At 49.1% G+C, this 17,798-nt stretch overlaps 1 protein-coding gene across 1 annotated transcript in view; it reads left to right on the top strand.

Moving 5' to 3' along the window:
* Positions 1-14,746, top strand: part of BCL2L13 (BCL2 like 13) — a 65,676-nt gene extending 50,930 nt beyond the window's left edge. Inside the window, exon 7 of the mRNA XM_082851132.1 lies at positions 12,628-14,746. Coding sequence (XP_082707258.1) covers positions 12,628-13,377 — 750 coding nt within the window. The 3' untranslated portion in view covers positions 13,378-14,746. The remainder of the gene's footprint in view (positions 1-12,627) is intronic.
* Positions 14,747-17,798: the final 3,052 nt, after the last annotated feature.

Genomic DNA, 17,798 nt, shown 5'->3' with positions numbered 1-17,798 from the left:
AACATTCCTTCAAAACCACCTGGTATTTTCTTTGAGGGAAGGTTTCTGTTTTTTCTTCTCAACTTTTGATAATCTTTCTAGAATATTATCCGTAAATTTTCAGATTTGTTGGCATAGAGCTATTCATATTTTCTTTGGAAGGTACAGTGGATTTTAATTTTTTTAATTCTCTTACACTACTTTTTAAAAAAGTTTTCTTTTGGAGAATTTTGTATATATATGAAAACAGACACAGGAGTATAATGAACCCCCATCACTTAGTCCTAGCAGTCATTAATTTACTGCCAGTTATGCTTTATTCACATCCTAGTCACTTCCACTCTTAATACAGTAGTAATTTGAAGCAAAATCCAGACGTACTATAATTTTATCTGTAAAGATTTCACTATGTGTCTTTGAAAAATAAAGGTTCTTTTTTAATTTTAAATCACAATACCATTGTCACATCACAAAAAATTAAAAATAATTTCTTCATATCATCAGATATCCTGTTAGCATTCAAATTTCCAAATGCCTCAAAAATATCCTGTCTTTAAGTCTATGCAATGTGTGGGTCTGTAGTTCCTTTTTTATTTTATTTTACTTTATTTTTCACTGTGTTGGGTCTTCATTGCTGTGTGTGGGCTTTCTCTAGTTGTGGCGAGCAGGGGCTACTCTTCGTTGCGGTGCATGTACTTCTTATTGCGGTAGCTTCTCTTGTTGCGGAGCACGGGCTCTAGGCACGCAGGTTTCAATAGTTGTAGCTTGCGGGTTCAGTAGTTGTGGCTTGCGGGCTCTAGAGCGTAGGCTAAGTAGTTGTGGTGCACGGGCTTAGTTGCTCCGCAGCATGTGGGATCTTCCTGGACCAGGGCTTGAACTCGTGTCCCCTGCATTGGCAGGTGGATGCTTAACCACTGCACCACCAGGGAAGTCCTGAGGCTTATTAATTTTATTTATTTTCTCAAAGAACCAGTTTTTGGTTTTGTTGATTTTCTCTATTGATTTCCTATTTTCAATTTCATTGATTTCTGCTCTATTTTTATTATTATCTTTTCTTCTGCTTACTTTGGATTTAATTTACTCTGCTTTTTCTAGTTTCCTAAGGTGGAGGCTTAGATGATTGATTTTTGATCTTTCTTCTTTTCTAATATATGCATTCAATGCTGTAACTTTCCACTTAAGCACTGCTTTCACTGTCTCACACAAATTTTAATAAGTTGTATTTTAATTCACTTCAAAAGATTTTTTAAATTTTTCTTGAGATTTATTCTTTGACCCATGTGTTATTTAGAAATATATTGTTTAATCTCCAAGTACTTGAGGATTTTCTAGCTATCTTTCTGTTGTTGATTTCTAGTTGCATTCCATTGCGGTTTGAGAGCAGGCGTAGTATAATTCTGTTCTTTTAAATTTGTTAAGGTATGTTTCATGTCCCAGAATTTGGTCTGGGTGAATATTCCACGTAAGCTTGGGAAGCAGGTGTGTCCGCTGTGGTTGGATGGAAGTAGTCTATAGGTGTCTATTGTACCCTGCTGGTTGTCTGCCTGCTGGAGCTGTCCATTTCTGGTGGAGGCTGTTGAAGTCTCCCGTTGTCTTGGTGGATTCATCTGTTTCTCTTGCCGCTCTTTGGTTAGGTGTGTACATATCAAAGACTATTACATCTTCTTGGGGGTTTAACCCCTCTATCATTATATAACACCCCTCTTCATCCCTGATAAGTTTCCTTGCTCTGAAATCTGCTCTGTGTGAAATTAATGTAGCTACTCCCTCTCCCTCCCTTCCTTCCTTCCTTTAACATGCAGTATTTGTATTTTAGACATGCAGGGAAAGCTATTTGAGAATCTACTAATTTAAAGCAAGCAGCTGTATACAGATAACAAAAGAAACAACATCTTGTTACAGCTCGGCACACAGCATCCAAAGCAAATAGGCATGAGACTGTGAATATTTGTGTAGCATTAAAACCAGGTGAGTAACATGCTGCAGGGCTGGGAGAGGGAAAATGGAAACGTGAAGACCAGTGTTTCCAGCGCTCTCAGTGTGTAATGCTAAATTTCTCATTTGATAACCCATCCGGGTGCTTCAGATGTGATGTGCGGTGAGAATGGCAAGGAGGGAGACAACCAATCTGCATACCGGCCTAACCTATTTTCACAGGTCTTCTTTCAGTGGTAAACCAGTTTGAGCATCTCTTGAATTTGTTGTTTAATGATAGCTTTCTTATCTCAGGCTTTAAACTCTCTGGATATAAACAGTGAAGTATTTGGTACTTTCCCCTTTATAATAAAATACGTTCCACGTTTCATTAACTATTTATTTATTTAGGCTGCACCGGCTCTTGCGGCATGTGGGATCTTGGTTGTGGCACACAGACTTTTTAGTTGTGGCATGCATACAGGATCTAGTTCCCCAACCAGGGATCGAGCCTGGGCCGCCTGCATTGGGAGCACAGAGTCTTACCCACTGGACCACCAGGGAGGTCCCCATGTTTCATTAAAAGTATACACAACAGGGGCTTCCCTGGTGGCGCAGTGGTTGAGAGTCCGCCTGCCGATGCAGGGGACACGGGTTCGTGCCCCGGTCTGGGAAGATCCCACATGCCGCAGAGCGGCTGGGCCCGTGAGCCATGGCCGCTGAGCCTGTGCGTCCGGAGCCTGGGCTCTGCAACGGGAGAGGCCACAACAGTGAGAGGCCCGCGTAATGCAAAAAAAAAAAAAAAAAGTATACACAACAATGATCAAATTAAAGGTTTAAGTACTTAGAAATATAAAACCATAGTTAACAAAACATTAAGTATCTAAACGAAGACTTACTAGATTATAAAACAATAACTAGTAAAATATTGGTATTTAAACAATATTAGAATTTTAACTATATAAATAAACCTCATTAATACTTTGAGAAGGTGGCTTACTATTGAGCAGTAGGTATTGGGGAAAAGCCTTTTCTGACATAGCTTTCTGATAGTTGAAGGGATTGTTCGGTGTCGTTGTGTAGCATAAATTGATCCAGTAAACGTGGCATTACAAATTTCTTAAGAGCTGTGAGTGCTTTACCTTGGATATTATATAATAGTACAGACTTTACTTTCTTCTATTATTTCCAAGTACACTTTTATGTGATACATTAGAACACATTAGCTCATATAGACTGTCGTATAATCAACTAAATATAGTTTTGTAGGGGTTTTTTCCCCAGCACTTTGAAGACCAAACCACACTATATTATGGCACTGAGGACTCGACCTAACATTTCAGCTATATTTTCTTTGGTAAACATTTTAACGATTGCTAGGTTTTCCTCTTAAAGTATCAATCACAGATGGTTTGTAAATGATATGTGTGTGTTTAATATGAAATACTACTCAAAACAGTCATAGGTCATGTATTTTCAAGAGGAAATTAAACCAGCTGTGAGCAGGAACAAGCTATATCAAGGTCACACACAGAACGAGAACAAAACAGGAGAGAGGGATGAGAACGGGGATTACAGTTGTAAAGGTGTTGGTTCTGAAATGTTCTTTTTTTTTTTTAATTTTATTTATTTGGCTGCATTGGATCTTCGTTGCTGCGCGCGGGCTTTCTCTAGTTGTGGCGAGCGGGGGCTACTCTTCATTGCGGTGCGTGCGCTACTCATTGCGGTGGCTTCTCTTGTGGCAGAGCATGGGCTCTAGGCACGCAGGCTTCAGTAGTTGTGGCTCGCGGGCTCTAGAGCGCAGGCTCAGTAGTTGTGGCGCACGGGCTTAGCTGTTCCGCAGCACGTGGGATCTTCCCGGAGCAGGGCTCGAACCCGTGTCCCCTGCATTGGCGGGTGGATTCGTAACCAGTGCGCCACCAGGCAAGTCCTTGAAATGTTCTATTATTATTATACAAGATAATCAGTCACCAAGCTGAGGATATTTTCTTTCATCAGCATATCAGCTTTGTTTCCTCTGTGGATTCCGCACACAGGATGAGTGGTCGCTTGGTCCACGGGGACATTGGAGCACTCGTGACGTGGCCCCTGTACCAGATCAGCTTGCTCACTTGCTTTAGGGACACTTTTCTCGAATGTTCCCCTCCCAAAAGAAACCCATCCAAAATACAGTAAGCCTTCTCAGAATTCAGGATGATATCAAGCTCCAGTGCACAGCCAAGGTCCTTGTCAGGTTTTTCCAGGTAGCAGTGGGTTGTTTCCAGGGCCCCCAGCCCCTGTCCTGACCCTCAGTGGCACAGCAGGCACACAGATGAGCACGTCTTCCGTGAACATTCCTCTCCTCTTACCACTCAGGAAAGCTGCACCTTTTAGGTTTTGGTACTTAAATGGTTTGAACGGTTCTCTTGTCATCTTTTCCTTCTCTTTGTCTGATAGTGGGATGTACCGTTTCTGCAGTTGAAACTCCCCTGTGACGAAGAAGCAGTGTAAACTGCCTGGCGGCCGCGGGCAACAGCTCGAGAGGGCCCGGCTGGTGGCTGCTCCCACTTGCCTCTGACGAGTGTCTGCATGGTCAGTTTACTCTTAACGCGTCTGTGTCTTTACGTGAAGCGAGTTTCTTAGACACAGCAGACAGTCGGATCTTATTTTTTCATCCAGTCTGACAATGTCTTTCTTGTAGTTGGTGTGTTTACACTATTGATGTTCAAAGTAATTATTATTATTATTTTTTAAATTATTTATTTTTATTTTTGGCTGCACGTGGGCTTTCTCTGGTTGTGGCGAGCGGGGTCTACTCTTCGCTGCAGTGCATGGGCCTCTCACTGCAGTGGCCTCTCTTTGTGCAGAGCACGGGCTCTACGTGTGCAGGCCCCAGCAGTCGTGGCACACGGGCTCAGTAGTTGTGGCCTGCGGTCTCCAGAGTGCAGGCTCAGCAGCTGTGGTGCGCAGGCTTAGCTGCTCCACAGCATGTGGGATCCTCTCAGACCAGGGCTCAAACCCGTGTCCCCTGCATAGGCAGGCGGACTCCCAGCCACTGCGCCACCAGGGAAGCCCCAAAGTAATTATTGATGTAATTAGATGAATATCTATCATATTTGTCATTGTTTTCTACTTGTTGCCCTTATTCTTTGTTCCAGTTTTTGTCCCCCACTCTTTTTCTGCCTTTTGTGGTTTTAATTGAGGATGTTGTATGTTTCCATTTTCTCTCCTTTCTTGGCATGTCCATTACATTTCTCTTTTTACCTCTTTAAGTGGTTGCCCTACAGTTTGCCATATACGTTTACAACTAATCCAAGTCCACTTTCAGATAACACTGTACTGCTTCACGCGCACTGTGAGTGAGTGAGTACCTTGTAAGAGCATCCCTTGTGTCATTGCTGTCATTCATGTCACTTGTATAAGCACACATAATCGAATACATTGTTGCTGTTATTACTTGGAGCAGCTGTTATCTGGAAGATCAATTAAGAATAAGAAAAATAAGTTTTTATTCTCCCTTCACCTACTTCTTCCTCAGTGGCCTCTCTTTCTCTGTGTAGATCTGCGTTTCTGACTTATATCATTATCCTTCTCTAAAGAACTTCTTTTAACATTTCTTACAAGGCATATCTACTAGCAATTCCTTCAATCTTTGCTTGTCTGAGAAAATCTTTATTTCTCCCTTGTGTGTGTGTGTGTGTGTGTGTGTGTGTGTGTGTGGTGTGTTTGTGAATAGTTTACTTTATTGAGATACAATTCACAGCCACACAGTCACCCATATGAAGTGTAGAATCCAGTGGTTTTTTGTATATTCTTACTTGTACAACTTAATACATTTCTTTTTAAGATCACATGTCTTGCCTTAATTTTTATTTTTCTTTCTTTTTTTAATATCTTTATTGGAGTATAATTGCTTTACAATGTTGTGTTAGTTTCTGCTGTACAACAAAGTGAATCAGCTATATGCATACATATATCCCCATATCCCCTCCCTCTTAAGCCTCCCTCCCACTCTCCCTGTCCCACCCTTGTAGGCGGTTACAAAGCACCGAGCTGATCTCCCTGTGCTATGCGGCTGCTTCCCGCTAGCTGTTTTACGTTTGGTAGTGCATGTATGTCCATGCCACTCTCTCACTTCGTCCCGGCTTACCCTTCCCCGTCAAGTCCGTTCTCTATGTCTGCGTCTTTATTCCTGCCCTGCCCCTAGGTTCATCAGTACCGTTTGTTTAGATTCCATATATATGTGTTAGCATGCGGTATTTGTTTTTCTCTTTCTGACGTACTTCACTCTGTATGACAGACTCTAGGTCCATCTACCTCTTCGCAGATAACTCAATTTCGTTTCTTTTTAAGACTGAGTAATATTCCATTGTATATATGAGCCACATCTTCTTTACCCATTCATCTGTCGATGAACACTTAGGTTGCTTCCATGTCCTGGCTATTGTAAATAGAGCTGCAATGAACATTGTGGTACATGACTCTTTGAATTATGGTTTTCTCAGGGTATATGCCCAGTAGTGGGATTGCTGGGTCGTATGGTAGTTCTATTTGTAGTTTTTTAAGGAACCTCCATACTGTTCTCCATAGTGGCTGTATCAATTTACATTCCCACCAACAGTGCAGGAGGGTTCCCTGTTCTCCACACCCTCTCCTTCATTTTTGAAGGATAACTTCTCAGGAACAGAATTCTAGGTCAGTAGGTTTTTTCTGTCAACGCTTTAAATGTTCCCCTCCACTCTCTCCTTGCTTGCTTGGTTTCTGGTGAGAAGCTAGATGTAATTCTTATCTTTGTTCCTCTCTAGGTAAGATACTTTTTCCTCTGACTTGTCACAGAATTTTTTGTTTACCTCTGATTTTCTGTAATTTGAGAATGACATGCTTAGGTGTAGTTCTTTGGACACTTATTGTACTTGGTGTTCTCTGAGCTTCCTGAATCTGTGGTTTGCTGTCTGACGTTAATTTAGGGACATTCTTAGTCATTATCGTTACAGATATTTTTCTCCTGTTCCTTTCTCTCTTCTCCTTCCGTGTTCCAGGTGTGTGTGTTACACCTTGCGTAGTTGTCCCACAGTCCTTGGATGCCCTGTTGTTTTCTTTCCCCCGTCTTTGTTGTCTTTGCCTTTCAGTTTGGGATGTTTCTGTCGAGACATCTTCAAGCTAAGAGGTTCTTTCCTCTGCAGTGTGGAATCTAATAATAAGGCCATCAAAGGCATTCTTCATGGGAATTCCCTGGTGGTCCAGTGGTTAGGACCGGCGCTTTCACTGCCAGGGCCTGGGTTCAATCCCTGGTTGGGGAACTAAGGTCCTGCAAGCTGCTCGGCATGGCCAAAGGGGGGGGGCATGGTTCATTTCTGCTCCGTGTTGTTGTGTTTACATCTCTGGCATTTTTCGTTTTGGTTCTTAGGATTTCCATCTCTGCTGACATTGCCCACCTGCTCTTGTGTGCTGTCTGCTGTGTCCGTCAGCGCCCTTAGCAGATGGACCACAGCGGTGCTAACTGCCTGCCCGGCAGCCCCAGCGCCCCACCATGTCCGCTTCTGGCACTTGCTCCCGCTTTTCGACTGTGTGCGTGTTTTCCTTCTCCCTTTGGGTTGCCTTGCCATGTGTCCTGGATAGCCAGACACGATGTCCTGGGTAAAAGGTAAACAGGCCTCAGTGACGTGGTGGCGAGGTGTGTGGCGGGCGCGTTGGAGTCCTGTGACTAGGCTCTGTGGGTGAGCCTGTGCCCCCCCGTGAATTTGGCCAGAGTTTCTGTGTCTCTCTCCTCCTTTACATGGGGCAGGACTGGAAGGTTGGAGTGGGCTGCCGGCGAGTATTTCCCTTCCTCTTGGGCAGTTAGGCTGTGGTTAACTGGTTCCCCCTGAGGGCACAGCTTGTCAGGAAGATCAGGGCTCATTTTCCCCCTCGCCCGGGAGCAGGGAACCAGGGGGGTAGAGGTGAATCTCAGAATTGCAGGGCCTCCCTGGGACTGGTCCCCCGGTGACCCCCAGCCCCGCCCATCCGTCTCCAGCCTCGGGACAGCGGTTTGCCCTGTGGCATCACCTCTCTTCTCTTACAGTCTTTGAGATTTCTGGTCATTCAGCTTTTTAACCCACTTCGGGGTGGAGTGGAGACGTCCAGGTCCTTCCACGGGGTCCTTCCACGGGGAAGCTGCAAGTCCCTCGGAAGGTTTTGCTTCTCAGTTTTGTGCACACTGAGCCCCCAGCGCTCCGCAGTTACAGTGTCGGTTTTCTACCCAGTAACCCTTTGCTGATTGTGGGTGCTGTGCCCCTCCGCTAGGCGCTGCCACCCAGAAGCTGAGTAAAATGGGCCCTCCTTGGGCTCAGGGCAGGGCGGGGTGGCATGTTCTGTGCTGTGAGGTGGCTGTGTTACGGGGCTCGGAGGACAGGAGGAGGCCGGGGTCGCTGGGGCGCAGTCAGGAGCACATGTCCGCTGGCGGCCAGCTTTCCAGAGAGAGAAGTGGAGAGTGACTGTCTGCTACTGTTGGTACGGGGACTGCAGGGTAGCGGGGGTATGTGTGTGCACGCACGCTTGTTTGCTTGCCTTCTGCCTTATTTTCTCCCTGGCCAGAGTATGGGAGTTGAGATTGGAATCACAATTTGTTTGTGGCCCCAGCTCTGCCAAATATTAGCCCTGAGTTTTGGGGGGAATTCATTTAACTTCGCTGAGCCTCAGTTTCATCAATTACAGTATGGAAGAGCAGCTTCTGTAGCTCACAAAAATGATGGTGTGAAAAAGTGTTCTGTGAAAACAGTACATTTTTACAAATATCAGCTTTTCAGATGTGTCCCTAAGAGTGTGTGTTTTTCCGCTTCTCGAGTCTGAAGTTTCCTTCGAGTTTTGGTGGTGACTGTCTTTGCCGGGCAGCAGTCAGGCACAGCCGGGTATGAGCCGGGACAGCCCAGCTCCCGCTGCTAGTAGGCCTGCGAGCCCGCAAGGGGCCACCGTGGGGCGGGCTTCTCCTGGGTTTTGTCCTGCGGCATGTGCTAACTTAAATACTTACTGTGAAACATTTAGATTACATGAAAGATTACTGGGGGAAATGTCATCTGTAATAATATTTAATAGTTTGAATAAAATTAATTTTGGGGGCTTCCCTGGTGGCGCAGTGGTTGGGAGTCCTCCTGCCGATGCAGGGGACGCGGGTTCGTGACCCGGTCCGGGAGGATCCCAGTTGCCGCAGAGCAGCTGGGCCCGTGAGCCGTGGCCGCTGAGCCTGCGCGTCCAGAGCCTGTGCTCCGCAACGGGAGAGGCCACGGCAGTGAGAGGCCCACGTACCAAAAATAAATAAATAAATTTTTGTCTGTTTTTTCCGACTTGAAGCTTCTCATTTCTGTTTTAAGAACTGCAGACCTCAAAAAGTTTATGTTTGTTTTCATCAAGGACGTTTGAAGACTGACTCTTGGGAACTTTTAGGTCAGAACTGGTTAGAACAGAGTGTGGGAGGTGACACATAGTTTGTGATCTAAAATCAGTTAAGTGGGTTTTGCAACTGAAGTAGTTTCAGTGTAGTAAGGGTTTGGTTTAGTGTTTCATGAGATCTGTTTATTTTATGTGTGAGTGTGCGTGTGTACTGCACTGTGTTTAAAATGTATTCTTTGTGGTCTTGGTCATCACATTAGGTGGAAAGTTACTTCTCTGAGTCTCTCTCACAGTGTTTTCTTTGGGGTTTTTTGTTGTTTTTGTTTTATTTTTATTTTTTTGGCTGCGCCTCAAGGCTTGTGGGTCTTCGTTCCCCGACCAGGGATCGAACCCGGGCCCTTGGTGGTGAAAGTGTGGAGTCTTGACCACTGGACCACCAGGGAATTCCCTCTCTTTTCTTATTTTAGGTTAATAGCGATCTAAGAGGCATTTGGTCGTTAGTACCCTGTTTGACTGAATGTAGAGAAGCAAGGTATCTGTGTTTGTCTTTTCCGGTGAATACTTGAGAGAGAGATCGTAATGATACGGGTTGGCTGGTACACTCCAGGGGACGTGGGTCTCTGAGTTACCAGGGAGTGGGGTCTTGGGAGTTGGCCCCAGTGTCCTCGGCTGGAACAGTTAAGTTCATTGGCCGCTGTGACCCTGTGTGTGAAACACTGCTTGAAGTGGCAGAATAATTTGTAACTGGTGTGAACCAAAACAAAACTCGAAGCAAATGTGGTTAATACAGACGTGGTGAAGCACTGCTGCACACTTTGAAATGGTTCTTTGAGTGATCTCCAAGCTGTTTTTACTTCGTTCCTACCACTAAAACCAAGGTTACGCTTACATTTTATCTTACGTTTATTCTACAAGAGTCCCTTTACCTCCGTATTTGTTTCTTCTCTACTTCCCTTTTTCTTTGAAGGGTTTCATGAATATATCTTTGTGTATTTGCTTGACGAAAACACCAAGAATAACCTTTTCCATTTGCTTCTTGCTGTAAACTGAGGAAAAAGCACCAGTGTGGAAGTCTGGGGTTGGGGGGAGCCTTGGGCTCGAGCGTTAGGGGAGCACAGTTGACGAAAGCGTGGGCCCTGCATCTCAGTTGCTTTAGTTTCCTTATCTGTGAAAGTGAAATGAATTAATTTCAGTAAAATCTTCAAAAGGACACTGGCGTCCAGTTCTCACAGCAGCTGAGGGACCTTGGGCAAGTTACCTGATCTCACTGGGCTTCATGTGTTTAAACAAAACATAGTTTTCTGATTCTTTGTACATATTTATTTACTTATTGGCCGCGCCGTGCGGCTTGCAGGATCTAGTTCCCCAGCCAAGGATTGGCAGTGAGAGTGTGGAGTCCCAACCACCGGACCTCCAGGGAGTTCCCCCTTCATGCATATTTAAACTCTAGTTGGTCCCAATCCGTTTTATATTTTTGAGCCCTTGAAGTTACTCCTTTCTGTTTTTTGTATCAGTGGGACTAAAGAGATAGCTGTTTCCAGCAATATACGTATTTTGTGCTAAAAATTATTTAAATTGTTGGAATGGATCTAAGGCTAGTTGTAGATGTTAGTCCCCTAATGTGCTAAGTTTTAGGTAAAGTATTACCCAAAACAGTGCTTTATCTTTTATTGAAAGCCTAGTCTTCATTAATGACAGTAATTGTCAAGGGAGAGGCCTCTATTTTTATATTTTTGCTTCAGATGACCAGGAGTGAAAGTCTCAATGGTCATCTATTCTTTCTTTAAAACTTCTTACATAAAAGCACAAAATTTTTGGTGAATCGTCATTAAAATAATCACGTCCAAAATACAGAAATAAGTCGTAAGGTAGAGAGTCCATGACAGCAAGGAAAGAGGCAACTAAGTCTGACTGGCTTTGGGGCCATATCGTCCCCCAGAGTTGTCGCTTGACAACCGTGTTGATCCAGTATCTTGGTTGGATGAAGAAGTCTTCCAGATACGGGATGAAGAATGTTCCTGACTCTCAGCCTTGAGCTGTTAAAAATAAAGAGAACAGTAGTTTTACGCTAAATTCTGTTTTAGTTTGTTAACTTTTCCCTCATTTCTTCACGATGCAACTTGTGAAATTTCCATTTCACTTGTTTTGGCTTCGAGCCCTAAATAAAAAGTAGCAAAGGTCTCCTTTCTGAGGATTAAAATTTTTACCTGTTTTATTATGGTTCCTTTGTTTTGCTTTTTAAATCAGTTCTTGCTGTTGGAGGTTCTGTTTTTAGCCCTTGGTGGGAGTTCCCACTGGTGAGCACGTGGATCTCTCTGACCCTCAGGCCGTCGGCTGCAGATGTGAGTCTAAGGATAGGGGACACAAGGGACCATATTGCTTATCTCCAGACAACTCGAGTGTGACCGGATCACAGAGCAGAACTACTCTGCTTTGTATAAACGGCACCGTAACCACAAAGTAGAGTGGAAATTGGTTTGCTTGCATATGCTCTGCAGACTCCGTAGCATCTGCGGGTGTCGTCCAGACTCTGGGTGACTTCCCGTCTGTCTCCGCCACGAACCTCCTGGTCCCCGTGTGTCCCCTGCCTTAGGGCTGCCGGTGTCGCGGTGAAATGTGTGCCTCCTGTGTCGGTCTTCACGTCTAGATGGTGAATTTGTCAAGAACCAAAATTGAGTCGTGTTCTTCCTTGTGACCGGAGCTGACACAGCCTCTGCAGGGAGCCTGGAGCGCCCGTGGCCGTGTTGCTGCCGTGTGGCTCCCGCCGCCAGGAGGGCGGGAGGCCTGCGTCCCCCGCACCCTCCCCATCGTCGGGGCGGCTTCATCCATGACCGAGTGGCCGATGACCGTTCCCTTGCCGTTGAGTCAGGGCCGTGGCGTCTGCTGCCGGCACCTCCCTGGTCACGGCAGGCTGCTTCCCGTCCCCGGCTGACGTTTCTGGGCCTCTGCTGGGCGGTGGCTCTTCCCCGCTCCTCACACGTCCCTCCGCCAGGCTCCCGCACCTCCCCAGCTGCCAGCAAAGCGCGTCCTTCCCTGTCTGGGCTCCTGACGGCACCAGCCCGGCCGAGCGATAGATCCCTAGGGCACAAGCTGCCTGCCTTTTTCTCCGCTGTGTTGCATTATTTATTGCATTAAATGTGTATAAATTGATTAGAATATAAATCAGCTTTTTGCTTTTTCAGCTTTGAAGAAACTGGTCAGAGGATCGTCTTGTTAAAAATTCTTCCCCTGTGTTGGTCTACAAGCAAACACGTTCAGTCCGAAAACTGTAGGTTTATACAGTGCATTTATCCCTGGAAGTTCAGTTTAGGAAAGGGGCTGCCTCCAGATTTACATTTATTTTAGGTCTGTTTCCCCTTCTTTGCACTGACCGCCCCCCTCATCTCCTAGGGCGCTGTCTTTGCCCTGGAGCCAGAGGACGAGGAGCGCCCCGCGGGCGCCGCGGAGGACAGCAACGACATCTACATCCTGCCCAGTGGCGGCTCCACGCTCGCCAGCCCCCCGGAGTCTCCGACGACCGCGACGGCGTCCTGGCAGGCCGAGGGCTTCCCCGTGTCGCTGTCCAGCAGCCAGAGCTGGCGCACCGAGAGCCCACCGGTGTCCCTGGGTCCCGAGTCGTGGCAGCAGGTCACAGTGGACCCCGAAGAAGTCAAGAGCTTGGACAGCAACGGGGCTGGAGAGAAGAGTGAGAACAACTCCTCCAACTCTGACATCGTGCACGTGGAGAAAGAGGAGATTCCCGAGGGCGCGGAGGCGGCGGCTGTGGCGGCCTCTGCCCTGGTGGCGGCCGGGGAGCCTGGCCCTGAGGGGTCGGCCGGCCAGCCAGCCAGTCCCACGACATCTCTGTTCGTGGAACTCGCTGAAGAAGAGGCAGGAGCGGCCAGGTCCGGAGCTGCCGAACTGGAGCAGGAGGGGGTCCCGCCGCTAGAGCCCCCGGTGGAGCCCCCAGCAGCCCCGCCGGGCGGAGAGCAGGCGGTCCGCGGGTGGGGGGGGCTGGGCGCAGGGCCCTCCCCGGGCGGCCCCGAGGAGGCTGGCCCGCCGCCTGAGGGCAAGTCCCTCCTGCTCCTCGGGGGGGCAGCCGCCGCTGTTGCCATCCTGGCGGTGGCAGTTGGGGTGGCACTGGCTCTGAGAAGGAAGTAGATTTTTCGGAGAGAGAACACAAAAAGGTGTAAGGTTTTAGTTGTGTCGACTGGACTGGAGCGGCCAGAAGCTAGCTGGACATCCCTTGGACACTCCGGGGTCAGGAGGACTTGGGTCCGCAGGGCAGGGGGCCGACCCAGGTGTTAGGGCTTGAGCTGGAGGCTGCGCACAGTGGTCTGATTGGAGGTCCCAGGCCTGGGCGCCTGCTAGGTTCAGGGTCTTGTGTGTAAAGTGCCCCCCGCCTGGCGTCCACAGCCCCTGGGTAGCTCCCGGGCCTGGGGCCTGTGCCCTGTAGGGTGCGCAGCCTCCGCCCACCAGCCCTGTAGCGCCTTCCCCAGTGGTGACAGCCCCACCCCACGTGTCTCCCCGTGTTGCCAAACGTCCCCCGGGGATAACGTCATCCCGTGAGAGACACAGTCTCAGAGCGAGAGGGTCCCCATGGGGGCGCCTGGGGGGCAGACCCCAGGCAGGAGGGCGTGGCTGTGGGCCCCTCGGCTGCTGGCGCACTCCTGCCTGGAGTCTCAGCTCCTCTGTTCTTCCCGCCCTCAGTCCCGCAGCCCAGGTGCTCTGCTGGGTCTCAGCCGCCTCTCAGGTACTGCCCTGCCCGCCTCGCCCCAGGGTGCCCCGAGGCCCCGTGCAGAGGGCTCGCCCGATGCTTCCTGCAGTTCCCCTTGTAAAGATGCTGCCTTTAGTCTTTAAACGTACGAGACGGAAGAGACCTGGGGCCCCTGTCCGTGACCGCGGGGCAAGTTTGTCTCCGCGTCGGAAGCTGGAGGGTGGCTTAGCTGGCCTATCGAGGTTGCTCGCAGCCCTTTTGTCTGTGGGCACCCTTGAGCCGACGGGGACTCGCCAGCCGGCAGCGTCTCTCTTGCTGGGCATCGCTGTCCGTGACCTGGACTAGCGGGATTCCCAGGTTCTGGCCTCAGCCTCCTTCCCAGTCAGGCCGCTCCTCGGCGGTCTCTTGCCGGGTGATAAGGGTGGGCTTACAGAGCGGGGATTCGTAACTCTCATTCAGTACACAAAGTCTCCTAAATATCATTGAAGTAAAAAGCAGGAAAGAGAGGCTGCCCTTGAGGTTCTAGCTTGGCTTTCAGAGTTCCATAACGGAGGCTTACACTGAGCTCGTCACGGCCCAAATGCCAGAGTGACAAACCGTAATGATCACGGTCAGCACGTGCCCGTGGAGACTCAGCGTAGCCTCATCCGCTGACCGCATCCCTCACGGGTGGACCGCGTCTCATCATGCCTGAGGTCAGTGTCACGGATGAGGACACGCGTGCTTGAGACAGGTCATCTCAGATTTATCCTAGTAAATGTAACAGGTTACTTTTTAAATCCTGAAATTTGTAATAAAATTACTTTACCTATCCTGATCACCAAAACTTGATGTTCTAAATGTGCTTTAATTTTTTAAATTTATTTTTTTAAATTAAATATTCTTCCTAAAGCAATACTGTTTAGAAGTTGGTCAGAAAGGTCTGGAATGTGTGTGTGTGTGTGTGTGTGTGTGTGTGTGTGTGTGTGTGTGTGTCTGTGTCTGTGTCTGTGTCTGTCTGTCTGTCTGTGCAGCTTTACCAGGCAGTGTATCGTGCGTTCTGAGTTTTTGGGTCTCGTTGGGGAGGAATGTTGGTCAGGGTCTTGGTGTCCTTCACTGAGGAGCCAGAGGTGAGGGAAGTGGGGTTTTCCTCGTGTGTTCCGACTGCAGCACTGGTGCTTCGTAGGGGAAGAGCGAACTGCTGAGTTGTCTTCATTCTCTTCCCTTTTATGATAGAATATTCTCTTTCCAGTGTTTACATGTAAACTCTGGATCCTCAAGCCCATTGGCTGAACGCACTGAAGCACTAACAGGAGCCGGTTCGTTTCTGAGCTGCTGGCGGGAGGGCGGCTGGCGGGAGGTCTGCGCTGCGGAGGCTGAGGTCTGCGTTCTCCACGGCGGAGGGGTAAGGCGGGGCCACGCTTTACTCAGCAGTGACCCAGACAGCGTGGCCTTCAAGCACGGGGTTCCCGAGTGATAGGAGGACCTCAGCGTCCCCTCTGGTTGTGGACAGGAGGAGGGAGCGCCTAGTAAGGACTGTGGTGGTAGTGGCTCCCATGTTTTGCTGTGACGTTAAAAACTGCTTCTCAGGTGCCCACCCCCTTTTTGGTGGGACTGGAACATCTGAGTCTAAGGTAGAGGGAGGATGATGGTGGGACGCAGGTGTGGAACTCAGACTCGTCACCCTCGTTTGAACTGCTGTGTTGGTACGTCCTGCAGAACTCTTAACTGCTGTATTGAATGTAATGATTTCTGATCACTTGGCAAAAGCCACTGAAGGTTTCTTGAGAAAAATACCAGGATTAAAGAATGATAGTTTATGTTCTCTGGAGTAAAGTGGTGACAACTCCGGGGCCTCAGAAACCAGTCAGTCCCAGCGTGCCTTACGGCCATCAGCACCGCCCCCAGAGAGCCTTCTAGATGAAAAGCCATCTGCTGACCATCTGGTTCCCAGAGGCTGATCCTCCGCTCGCCTGTTCTCTCTCTCCCTGGGTGTGAACCGCCCCTGTTCATTTCCCATAGAAATTCATTTCCTCAGGCGCTTGCTGATTCCTGCTAATATAAAAGCTGTGCCTGTTCCTTGCCTTTTCCCTGAAGGCTTGGCATGGGGACAAATGTCATACCCGTAGAATTTTTAAATTATTTTAAGAGATGTTTTATAGAAATGAAAGGTATTGTAGGTAAGATTTTTTCCCCTCTTCTCTTAATTTCTTATGTCTGTTTACACAAACTTTACTTACCAAGAATTTGACGTGGTCATTTCATCAAGAGGGGCTGTCTGGTCGCTTTGTAGAAACAGCTTCTAGCCTCTGGACCAGTTCCACGCAGGCAGTATCTCGCGTCAAGTCTCAGCAACACACCTGACGCCAGGAGAACGTGTCCTCTTCCCCAGAGGACCAGGATCTGTCCTTGGTGGAGCCCCCCTGTTCTCCACTCCCCGCAGGGGTCGGCTGTGAGCTGGGCTTGAGTCCAGGGAGCGTCTCTTTTCCTTTCCCTAAACAAGGGTGGTCATTATCGTCTCAGCAGAGGGGCTGAGCAGTCAACAACACGCCAGGGGCTGTTGGAGGGCCTCCCTCGTCACGCTTCCCCTTCGCACCCCCTTGGGGTCACTACTGTCCCGAAGGCGTCTGGCATCTGTGCGGCAGGCGACAGTCAGAGCTTCTGACTCAGGTCTAGGGCTTCCCCGGCGTCTCCCATCCTTGTAACCTGCAGAGGTACCAGCAGGTACCCTGTCCCGCGTGGAGCGGCCCGTGCCCCGGGGAGGCTGCGGTTGGGCAGGGGCTGAGCCAGCTCCGTGGGACTGCACGCAGGAGCCAAGGTTTCATCAGTCTGTCCCAGCTGCTCACCGCACCAGGCCTCTCCCAACATGGACCTGGCGCCTGGCGGTTCCAGAGCCGCCCCGCTGGACTAGGGTCTCCTTGGCTTCCTTGGGTGGTGTGGGGGACAGGTGCCTGTCTGTGCCCGCCGGGGTGCAGGGGGCACCCACTCGGACACAGGCACGTCTTGGGAGCTGACGCTGGGAGCGCGACCTAATCGGGAAGTCGTTGCTGAAGTGTTGATCCGCATCTCCCCTTTCTTCGCACAAGACGATTATTCCACCGTCCCGTCTACACCGCAAGCGCTGCTGTAGCCCAGGGGGCTGTTCCCCAGGCGTCCGCAGGGCCGCCAATCCCGCCGCCCCTCATGGCCACACCGCACCCTCCCGCGAGCTATTTAGAGCAAGTGTTGGCCTCCTTCCCCAGGGAGAGCCAGGAGGTGGGCCCCTCCCTGCTACGTCTGGACGACGATTTCTGGTGAGAGAACTGTACTAAGCGGCTGGGTTCTTTTTTTTTTTTTTTTTTTTTTTTTGCGGCTGGGTTCTTGGTCAGCACCGAAGGAAGTGACAACTTACTGTTTTCCTAGACCTGCTGTGTTTTCCTTGCTGTCACACTTGTTCATTTCGTCCTTCAGGTTAGAAGTGCCTCTTTCTACCTGACTTGTTCCTCGGCTGCGGTCTGCGTATTACGGATTCTGATGCTATCATCCCTCCTAAGGCCTGTGGTGAATCGGTCACCGTGGTAACAGCCTCTTCCTGCGTGAGGTCCCTCTGCTCGCCCGCACAGCTGGCTTGTGGGTTATTCCGGCTCCGCTTGCCTTCATCACTGGCCTTCTGTGCTCGCTGGGGGAACGCAGCAAAGCGCAGCTCTGTTGCAGGCGGCGCGGGGAGCAGGCACCAGAGGATGTAATGAAATGAGCCTTGAAGACACTGATGTTCACACAGCAACCCCCTGCCTCGACTCGGGAGGGCTGCCTCCAGACCATCAGCCTTGTCATCTTACGTACGTACCTATGTGGTTTGACTGCAGGTTCTGAAAACACGCTAGGAACACCCAAAGGCCCACTCGCA

This window comes from Leucopleurus acutus (genome assembly GCF_964270905.1).
Source record: "Leucopleurus acutus genome assembly, chromosome: 11".
Taxonomy (NCBI): domain Eukaryota; kingdom Metazoa; phylum Chordata; class Mammalia; order Artiodactyla; family Delphinidae; genus Leucopleurus; species Leucopleurus acutus.
This window is presented reverse-complemented; position numbering and strand designations above follow the sequence as displayed.